The sequence below is a fragment of the Tupaia chinensis genome, unplaced genomic scaffold (assembly GCF_000334495.1).
Source record: "Tupaia chinensis unplaced genomic scaffold, TupChi_1.0 Scaffold000231_1, whole genome shotgun sequence".
Classification (NCBI taxonomy): domain Eukaryota; kingdom Metazoa; phylum Chordata; class Mammalia; order Scandentia; family Tupaiidae; genus Tupaia; species Tupaia belangeri.
Genome location: NW_006159706.1, coordinates 1,372,097 through 1,382,909, shown reverse-complemented (window position 1 = coordinate 1,382,909; position 10,813 = coordinate 1,372,097). Strand labels below are relative to the sequence as shown.

The following is a 10,813-nucleotide window of genomic DNA, read 5'->3' as shown; positions in this document are numbered from 1 at the left end:
AAATTAAGACATCAGATGATACCAAGTATTAAAGGTCTTTTATACATTGCTAGTGGGAGTATATAGCCATACAGCTATTTGTGTGTGGGAGGGATTATCATTCTCTTATGAAAGTGGAATATTTACATATGTTAACACTCACTCCACTGGGCCAGCCTGTGGCTTGGTGGTTAAGGTAGGTGGATCCCATAGGCCTACTGGACCTGGTGGCTTGAGAAACATGTCAGGTATATGTGCTTGCCCAAAATTCCAAGAGGAGAATGGAGGAGATGGGATTGTGGTTTGGCCATCCCCCTGGGCGTGCTTTCTTATTCTCCCTCTCTCTCCCTATGTCTTTACTGCCTTCTTATAGCAAAATAACAAAAGCAAACAAACAAAAACAAAATAGTGGTTCCACTCTTGGACAGATAACTAGGATCAAACCTGGCCCAAGTGCTCCAGGAGACATGTATATTCACAACTGTAAGGAGTAAAAACACAAGAAACTGAAATGCCCTTCAACAGGACATTGGGATACCTTGATGAGATGGAATATGAGGGAATTTGAAAGACTCAAAGTCATACATGACAGTATGGACAATTTTTTAAAAAGTTACTTAATTTATTATTTTAAGTTTGCTACAGGGCACATGCATATGCCAGAGAGAGACAGAGAGTGAAGGAAACTGAGAAAGCAAGTTACCAGGTCCAGGACTCGAACCGTGGTATGTGGGAATCCAGCGCCTTAACCACCACACCACCAGCTAGCCCCAGTATAGATGATTTGTATTAATATAATACTGAATGTAAAACAGGACAGCAAGGGGAACAGCAGTTGGCGTAATGGCTATGTTGCTGGACTCCCATGTAGTCATTTGCAGTGGCTTAAACTCACGTCAGGCACGTGTATGTGTGTGCCTAAGATCCTGAGAGGAGGATGGAGAAGGGATTGCGGTGTGGCCATTCCCCCTGGAGGGTGATTTCTCACTTTCTATCTCTCTGTCTTGTACTCACTCACCCTCATTCTCTGTAGCTCTTTTTTAAAAAAAATTATTATAACTTTATTGTTTTATTTTCATTTGACCAGAGATAGACAGAAAGAGGGAAAGTGAGAAAGAAGCTGGCAGTCCGGAACTCAAACCGATTGGTCATGTGGGGAGTTCAGCGCCCTTAACCAGCATGCCGCCTACCAGCCTCTTTTTATTTTGGAGAGAATTTTGCTATAGGGTATGTGCGCTCGCCAGAGAGACAGAAAGTGAGAAATCACCCCCCTCCCGGGGGATGGCCACGCCACAATCCCTTCTCCTACATTCTCCTCTCGAGATCTTGGGCTTGCATGCACATGCACCCGGTGTGAGTTTAAGCCACCGGGTCTGAGACTTGAACCATGGTTGACTACGTGGGAGTTCAGCGACATAGCCATTAAGCTAATTGCTGGTCCCCCAGCCTCCTTTTTAAAATTATTTTAAAAAAGAGAGATTACAGGGGACCAGCAGTTAGCGTAATGGCTATGTCGCTGGGCCTCCCATGTAGTCGACCGCGGTTCGCGTCCCAGACCTGGTGGCTTAAAACTCATGCCGGGCGCGTGTGCGTGCACGCCCAAGATCCCGAGAGGAGAATGGAGAAGAAGAGATTGCGGCGTGGCCATCCCTCCTGGGTATCTCTCTGTCTCTCTGTCTGGCAAGTGCACGTGCCTTATAGCAAAAATCTCTCCCCCACCGCCCCCCCAAAGAAAGAGAGAGAGACTATAGGGCATGTGCACTTGCTGGACAGACAGAGAGATATAGAGAGACAGAAAACAAGAAGTTAACCCCCAGGGGAAATGGCCATGCCATATCTTCTCCTCCATTCTTCGGGATTTGGGGCATGCACATACATGTGGCCTGGTGTGAGTTTTTATAAGCCACCAGGTCAGGGACTCAAGCCACAGTTGATTGCATGGGAGTCCAGCGACATAACTACTGAACTCCTAGAATTCTAATTAATCTCTTTCTTTGTACCCTAAGGTGCCTTTTTTCTTAAAAGAGGTTTTTGTATTAGGGTACGTATGCTTGCTTGGGGGAAGAGAGACAGAGACAGTAAGAGAGAAAATGAGAAATCACCCCTCAGGGGGAATAGCCATGACACAGTCCCCTCTCCTCCATTGATCTTGGGCACCCATGCACACACACTTGGCAACATTTTAAGCCACCGGGTCTGGGACTTGAACCACTGGCCATGTGGGAGTCCAGTGGGGTAATCATCACACCATTTGCTGACCCCAGGTACTTTTATTTTTCTTTTTTAAAGAATGTATACCATACAGGGGGTCGGCAGTTGGCGTGGTGGTTAAGGTGCTGGACTCCCACATGGTTGACCATGGTTCAAGTCCTGGATTTGGTGACTTGCTTTCTCCCTCTCTTACTCTGTCTCTCTCTGGTCAAATAGAAGAGTAATAATCAGTAAATAAAATTTTTCTTTTTCTTTTTTTGGAGAGTTTTTTTGCTATAGGGCACATGTGCTTGCCAGAAAGACAGAGAGACAGAGAGATAGCGAGAAATCATCCCCCAGGGGGGATGGCCGTGCCACAATCCCTTCTCTTCCATTCTTCTCTCAGGATCTTGGGCACACATGCACACATGCCCAGCATGAGTTTAAGCCACTGGGTCCGGGACTCAAACCGCGGCCGATTACATGGGAGTCCAGCAACACAGCCATTATGCTCACTGCTAGTCCCAATAAATAAAATTTTTAAAAAAGAACGTATACCATACATTATTATTTGTGTAAAACTTAGAGGGGAAATGTGCATTGTCCATACACATAAAATTCTATATACATAAAGTAGATGCAGAAATACACACACGAAACCAGCCTCAACCTTTCACAGGGTGACAGGGACTGGGTGAGGTGGGAGGTCATAGACAGGAAGACTTCTTCTTTACTATATACCCTCATATAGTTCTGAATTTTTGTTTTGTTTTACTTTGTGTAGAGAATATCTTTTTAACAAGAATTTAAGTGTCGGGATTAAAAAACTAAAATAAAACAGTTTTTAAAATTCAGTGAAGTTGGGGGCCAGCAGGTGGCATGGTGGTTAAGGGTGCTAGATTCCCCATGGTCGACCGCAGTCTGAATCCTGGACCTGGTGGCTTGCTCTCTCTCTCTCTCTGGTCAAAAATTGAAAAATAATGATAATAGGGAACCAGCAGTTAACATAATGGCTATGTCGCTGGACTCCCACGTAGTCAACCACGGTTCACATCCCGGACCCGGTGGCTTAGAACTCAACGCTGGGCGTGTGTGTGTGCGTGCCCAAGATCCTGAGAGGAGAATGGAGGAGAAGGGATTGCAGCGTGACCATCCCCCCTGGGGGGTGATTTCTCGCTTTCTGTCTCTATGTCTCTCTGTGTCTGGCGAGCGCATGCGCCCTATAGCAAAATCCTCTCAAAAAAAAAATAATGATAATAAAGAGATAATTCTTTTTTTTTTTTTTGAGAGGTTTTTCCCATAGGGGGCGGGGGCTTGCCAGAGAAACAGAAAGCAAGAAATCACCCCCTGGGGGTTGGCCACGCCGCAATCCCTTCTCCTCCATTCTCCTCTTGGGATCTTGGGCACGCATGCACACGCGCCTGGCATGAGTTTTAAACCACTGGGACCGGGACACGAACTGTGGTCTACTACGTGGGAGTCCAGCGACATAGCCATTACGCTAACTGCTGGTTCCCAATAGGCATTCTTCTTACCCTGTTGGTGGAACTAGAGATTGGCACAGCCCCTTTGGAGAACATATTTAGTAGCATCTCTGGAAATTTTATATGCACATACTATTTAACCCAGCAATTACATTCCACTAAGAATTTTACCTTATAGATTTACTTGCACAAGTGTAAATATAAATGTGCAAGGTTATTCGAGGGACTTGGACAACTTTGACATCACAGTACATCAATACAATAAAATATTACGCATTTATTTATTCATTTGTTTATTGTTTAGTTTTTAATTTTCTTGCCATAGGGTGCGTGTGCTCACTGGAGAGACAGAAAGAAAGTGAGAAATCACACTCCAGTGATGGCCACACCACAATCCCTTCTCCTCCATTCTCATCTTGGGACTTTAGGGACACATGCATACATGCGCGCTGTGATTCTCAAGCTGCTGGGTTGGAGACTCAAACTGCATGCAGCTGGCCATGTGGGAGTGTAGCGCCTTAACCATCACACCACCTGCTAGCCCCTTGTGCAGCTATTTAAAAGTATGAGATAATGGAACAAGCAGATGGTGTAATAATTGTCACTGGACTCCCACATAGTTGACCATGGTTCGAGTCCTTGACCCAGTGGCTTGAAACATGTCAGGAATATGTGCATGGGTCCTGACAGAAGAATGGAGGAGAAGGGATTATATCGTGGTCATCCCCCTGGGGGATGATTTCTCACTTTCTGTCTCTATGTCTCTCTGGCAAGCACACATGCCCTGTAATAAAAATCTCTCTAAAAAAATAAATAAAAGTATGAAATAAATATCTATGTATTGACCATTAAAAAATAGTATACAGGGCCAGCAGGTGGCATGGTGGTGAAGGTGCTGGACTCCCACATGGCTGACCATGGTTGGAGTCCCGGACCACGCACATACACCCAGACCTGGCAGCTTGCTTTCTCACTTTGCCCCCCTTTCTCTGTCTCTCTCTGGTGAGCACATGTGTCCTATAACAAATTAAAAATAATAGTAATAAATAAAATAAATAATGTTAAAAAATAGTATTCATATATTGGGGCTTGCAGGTGGTGTGGTGGTTAAGGGCACTGGACTCCCACATGGTAGACTGTGGTTTGAGTCCTGGACCTGGCGGCTTGCTTTCTCACTTTGTCTCTCTCACTTACTTTGTTCCTCACTGGTCAAATTAAAATAAATAAATAAAGTTGAATAAAATTATAAAAACAAGAAAATGGTATACATACATTAATTGTAAAAAGGCAAGAACTAGGAAGTAGAGAGTAGAATAGTGGTTATTGGAATGGAGAGGTAGAGGAGAGGGAGGACTGAGAAATTGGTTAGCATACAGAATGTTAGGTAATAGGAGAAATATTCTGTAGTTCAATGAAACAGTGCAGAGTGACTATTTGAGGAAAGATCTTCAAAAAGTTCATGGAAATTAGCTTTTTTTTAAAGAATGCTTTTTATTTACTTACGTGTGTGTGTGTGTGTGTGGTTTTTTTTTTTTTTTTTTTTTGGGGTTTTCGTTATAGGGGGCATGCCCTCACTCGCCAGACAGACAGAGACATAGAGACAGAAAGCAAGAAATCACCCCCACAGGGGGATGGTCACGCTGCAATCCCTTCTCCTCCATTCTCCTCTCGGGATCTTGGGCACCCACGCACACGCGTCCGGCGCGAGTTTTAAGCCACCGGGTCCAGGATGTGAACTGTGGTCGACCATGTGGGAGTCCAGCGACATAGCCATTACACTAACTGCTGGTTCCCTACTTATGTGTTTTAATTTGAACAGAGAGGAAGAGGAGGGGGGGAGAGAAAGAGAGAGAGAGAGACAGAAAAGTGAGAAAGCAAGTCGTTAAGTTTGGGACTCAAACCATGGTCAACTATGTTGGAGTCCAGCGCCCTTAACCACCATGACACCTGCTGGCCCTGGAAATGAATATTATTATTTTTTAAGTAATTATTTAATTTATTTTTTATTTATTCATTTGCTGATTTTTTAATCTGACCAGAGAGAGACAGAGGGTGAGAGTGAGAGAGAGAGGAAGTGCGAAAGCAAGTCACCAGGTCCTGGACTTGAACCATGTCGGCCATGTGAGGAGTGTCCAGCGCCTTAACCACCATGCCACCCGCTGGTCCTGGAAATGAGTATTATTGTAAAACTTTGCATAGATTTCTAATTTGGGGGGACCAAAATTACTCATACTTTAACTCCATTTTTCAGAAACCCTTTAGCACATGTGCCTGTAGCAATTTTCTTTTTTTCCTTTCCTTTCTTTTTATTTCTCTTTTTTTCTTTTTAAGGGCATGTGTGCTCACTAGAGAGGAGAGAGACAGAGAGACATGGTGAGAGAAAAAGTGAGAAATCACCCTCCAGGGAGGATGATCATGTTGCAATCCCTTCTCCATTCTTCTCCTGGGATTTTGGGCACCCATGCACACACACCCAGCATGATTTTGAAGCTGCTGGGTCCAGAACCCAAATCACAGTTGACCATGTAGGAGTCTAGCACCTTAACCAATACACCACTTGCTGCGGCCCCTTCCTCCTCACTGGGTGTAATTTTCAAGTTGCCAGACCAGGACTCTGTGAGGTCAGCTATGAGGGGAGGGGTCAGCTGCCTTAACCTCCATGCCACCTGCTGGCCCAGTCAAAACTTTTTTTTTTAGGTTTTTGCCTTAGGGCACGTGGGCTTGCCATAGAGACAGAAAGAGTCATAGAGAAATAACCCTGGGGGTGGGGGGATGGCCATGTCACAATCCCTTCTCCTCCATCCTCCTCCTGGGACTTTAGGTACTTACACGCATGGGCTCAGCATGTTTTTTGTTTGTTTGTTTGTTTTTGAAAAGGTTTTTGCTATAGGGCGTGTGCACTTGCCAGAAAGACAGAGAGAGAAAGAGAGACAAAAAGTGAGAAATCACTCCGTAGGAGGGATGGCCACACCATTCTCCTCTTGGGATCTTGGGCAGGCACGCACATGCACCCAGCGTGAGTTTAAGCCTCTGGGTCCGGAACTTGAATCGCAGTCGACTACATGGGAGTTCAGCGACATAGCCATTATGCTAACTTCTGGTCCCCACAGGGTGGTTTTTAATCTGCCTGATCCTGAACTCAAAAGGCAGTGGACCTTGGGAGTCCACTGTCTTAACCACCATGCCACCTGCAGGTCCCACCAATCAGAACTTTAAAAACATTCCAGAAAGTATATAAAAAGGGATTTTTTTAAAGAATTATTTTGTTATTCAAGTCCCTGCTCTGCTCCTTTCCAGCTGTGTAAATTGGGACAAATTGTTTATTCTTTTTGCCATTTATAAAAGGATGATAATCTACTTAATAGGGTTATCATGAGAATCCAGTGAGTTAATTCATGTAAAAATAAAGGTTGGTGCCTCAGGTTAGTCTTTTTTTATAATTTTAAGTGATTTTAACATATATAGATTAATGTTCTCATGTATCTGTGCAGGCATCAGTCAAGCCTTAGGTGCAAACGTGTATGATGTGCCTAGCATTCTCCCAGACATTGGTATAGACACAGGCACAGAGTAAAGAAGACAGATGTGAATCTAGGGTATCATTTTAGTGTTAAAATGCTGAGAAGCAGGTGCTGGCAGGTGGCATGGTGTTTAAGAGCGCTGGACTCCCACATGGCCAACTGTGGTTCGAGTCCTGGACCTGGCGACTTGCTTCCTCACTCTCCCTCTGTCCTTTTCTGGTCAAATTAAAATAGATAAATAAATATACTAAATTTAAATAAAAATAATTCTTTTAAAAAATGCTGAGAAGCAAAAAGCGCAGATTGGAGAAACAATATGGTCTGAGGGCAGGGAAGGCTTCTGGGGACAGGGGCATTAATCTGGGTTTGAGGATATGTAGGTTTTTTTTTTTTTTTTTTTTGGGAGAGGTTTTTCGCTATAGGACGCGTGCACTCACCAGACAGACAAGAGAGAGACAGAGAGACAGAAAGCGAGAAATCACCGCAGTCCCTTCAGGATCACGCCGCAATACCTTCTCCTCCATTCTCCTCTCAGGATCTTGGGCACGCATGCACACACGCCTGGCGTGAGTTTTAAGCCGCCGGGTCCAGGACTCGAACCACGGTCGACTACGTGGGAGTCTAGCGACATAGCCATTACGCTAACTTCTGGTTCCCAGAGGATATTCTTGTGAGAAAGTCCAGAGTAGAGAAAGAGATGGAGAAAGAGCCTGGAGAGATAACTGTGTCTGGAGTGTACCGGTAGAGGTGAGGCTGGAGAAAGGGGCAGGGGCTCACCACACTGAGCTTGGCAAGGGAGTAGAGTTGGTAGGGGGATCAGAAAGGGGTTTCATTAGTGTCATGAAAGAATTCAAGGTCAGGTGGGCTGGCAGATGGTGTGGTGCTTAAGAGTGCTAGAATCCCATATGACCGACCACGGCTCGAGTCCTGGATATGGTGGCTTGCTTTCTCACTTTCCATCTCTCTCTCACTTGGTCCCTCTCTGGTCAAATAAAATAAATAAATAAATAAAGTTAAAATATTTCTTAAAAAATAATTATTTGTTATCGTTATTATTATTTTTAATTTGGCCAGAGAGACATGGAGGAGAGGAGTAAGAAAGCAAGCCTTGGGACCCACAGTTGGCATAATAGCTATGTCGCTGGACTCCCATGTAGTAGACTGCGGACCAAGTCTCAGACCCGGTGGCTTAAACTCATGCCAGGCGTGTGTGTGTGCATGCCTAAGATCCCAAGAGGAGAATGGAGAAGAAGGGATTGTGGTGTGGCCATCCCCCCTGGGGGGTGATTTCTCTCTCTCTCTCTCTCTCTATTTCGGGTGAGCCTATGCACCCTATAGCAAAAACCTCTAAAAAAAAAAAAAAAAGCAAGCAACCTTCCAGGTTCAGGACTGACTAGACAGCCAAGTGGGAATTCTTAACCACAGCGCCACCTGCTGGCCTTCCGGAGGATATACAACATTTAATTTTTTTTTTTAAAAAAAAAGATTTTCTTTAACCTTATTTATTTTATTTATTGTATTTACTTACTTATTTTAACTTGACCAGAGAGTGACAAAGAGAGAGAGAAAGTGAGACCAAGCCGCCAGGTCTGGGACTCGAACTATGGTGGGTCATGTGGGAGGGAGTCCAGGGCCCTTAACCACCACACCACCTGCCAGCCCCCCCCCCTTTTTTTTTTGTGCACTTGCCAGAGAGAGAGACAGAGAGAGACAGAGACAGGGAAAGTGAGAGACAGGGAATGGCCCTACCACAATTCCTTCTCCATTCTTCTGGGATCTGGGGGCAAGTACACGCATGCACGTACACACACACACACTGTGTGATTTTCCAATCTGCCAGGTCCAAGACTTGAACCTTAGTCAGCCAGGTGGGAGTCCAGTGTCTCAATCACTTTGCTACCTGCTGGCTCCCCCATTCACTTTTCTTTCAAGCAGCACTTCACCTGTAAAATGGAAGTAATGATGGGGCCAGCAGGTGGTGTGGTGGTTAACACACTGGATGTCTACATTGTTGACCATAGTTTGAGTCCCAGACCTGGTAGCTTGAAAATTACACTGGGTAGGGCCAGCAAATGGCATGGTGGTTAAGGTGCTGGACTCCCACGTGGTTGCCCACAGTTTGAGTCCTGGACTCAGGGGCTTGAAAGTCACATAGGGCACCTGTGTCCCAAATCCCAGAATTGAGAAGGGATTGTAGTGTGGCTATCACTTCTCAGGGTAATTTCTTACTTTCCCTCTCACTGCCTATCTCTTTCTCTCTCCATCCTGCGCACATGCTCCTTGGCAAAAACCTTTAAAAAAAAATCACACCAGGTGCAGGTACATGTGTATTCAAAATCCCGAAAGAATGGAGAAGGGATTGCTGGCCATCCCTCCTGAGGGGATATGATTTCTCACTTTCCTTCTGTCTGGTGAGCTCATAAACCCTATGGCCAAAAAAAAAAAAAGGACCAACAAACGGGGTTAAGGTGAGAATCTGAATGAAGCTTTCATGGCTTCATCAGCTGGCTTCCTAAGTGGGCTTTAGGTGGTAAAGTTTTGAGAACATGCCCTCCTGTTGTGGCTTAGACCGGTTTGGCTATGCTTTTTCACTGAGATTAACCTGTAAGCGTGTCCGTGTTTGTAATATGGAGCATTGTTAGAATTAAGAGATCATCAGTGCACGAAGTAGCATCAGTAGATGGTAGTTGTATTACTGTTCTTCTCTGGGGTGAGCCTATCAGATTCTCAAAGAGGTTTTTAACTTTGAAAGTTTGCATGCCGACGGCATAGGTCTTTCAGAGCTATCAGGAATCAACCCTCAGATAAAAGGAAGTAGCGCCATAAAAGTAAGCTGTCTTGTGAATCAGGAGGACCAGGCTGCACAGCTAACTTGTTTTAGCTTACTGGGTGATCCGCCTTTAAAAAAAGAGAAAATGTGGTGGTAATCGAGCTGGCAGCCGCAATGCAGCCCGTGGCAGCTTTGGTGACTGCGAGTAGACACTGCTGCACCGTAAGCACAGCCTTCCAGGCGCACTACATTTCCCAGCTTGCCACGCGCCTCGGGCGGCGCCCCACGCTAGCACGCGAGCCTCCCCGCCCCTCCAACCTCCAGTTACTGTCTCTCGCGAGAGGACGGGCCGCGCCGGCGGTATTGATAGCGAGCTGTGGTGCTGGTGGTGGTGGCGGCCGAGACGGCGGCGGCCATTTTGGTGAGGCCTCGGGAGCGAAGGCGGCAGTTCGCTGGGAGTAGCGTCTCCCCTTTTATCCACCCACCACTCGCATCTCTGTGCGGTGAGAGGAGGCAGTGAAGGCAAGCCAGTGGCAGTAGCCACGGCCCCCAGGGGAATTTAAAGGCCGCGGAGGCGGTGACCAAGAGGGGGCCCTCCCCCCCTCCTCGGCGGGAGGGGGGTGGTGCGCACGCCCCCGAGGACGCAGGTAAGGAGAGGGAGACAAGATGGCGGACGCTCCACAGTTCCCCTCCCCTGGTGGGTGACTGCGCGCGCATCTTTCCGCCACCGCCTCCCCTCCCACCTTCCCGGGGTGCTGCGCGCGCACCTTCAGCCGGGGCCCCGGGGCCGGTGCGCGAGGTTGTCGGCGCGCGCCCATAGACACAGGCTGAGGGGGGCAGGCCGGCCGGCACTGGGCCCCGGCGCGTCT

At 46.5% G+C, this 10,813-nt stretch overlaps 2 protein-coding genes across 4 annotated transcripts in view; one reads left to right on the top strand and one right to left on the bottom strand.

Annotated features, from left to right (window-relative positions):
- Positions 1 to 9,795: 9,795 nt before the first annotated feature.
- Positions 9,796 to 10,438, bottom strand: LOC102499301 (uncharacterized). The gene is given in 3 exon segments (XM_014587700.2): positions 9,796 to 10,068; positions 10,273 to 10,321; positions 10,324 to 10,438. Coding segments are annotated over 3 exon segments (339 nt in total). The 3' UTR covers positions 9,796 to 9,893.
- SRCAP (Snf2 related CREBBP activator protein) overlaps positions 10,348 to 10,813 on the top strand; it is a 53,280-nt gene continuing 52,814 nt past the window's right edge. The window contains exon 1 of one of the 3 annotated variants that reach the window (XM_027771711.1): positions 10,348 to 10,365. The gene's annotated coding sequence lies outside the window, so the exon portion shown is untranslated. The other 2 variants (XM_014587699.2, XM_027771712.1) reach the window with 2 other exon arrangements.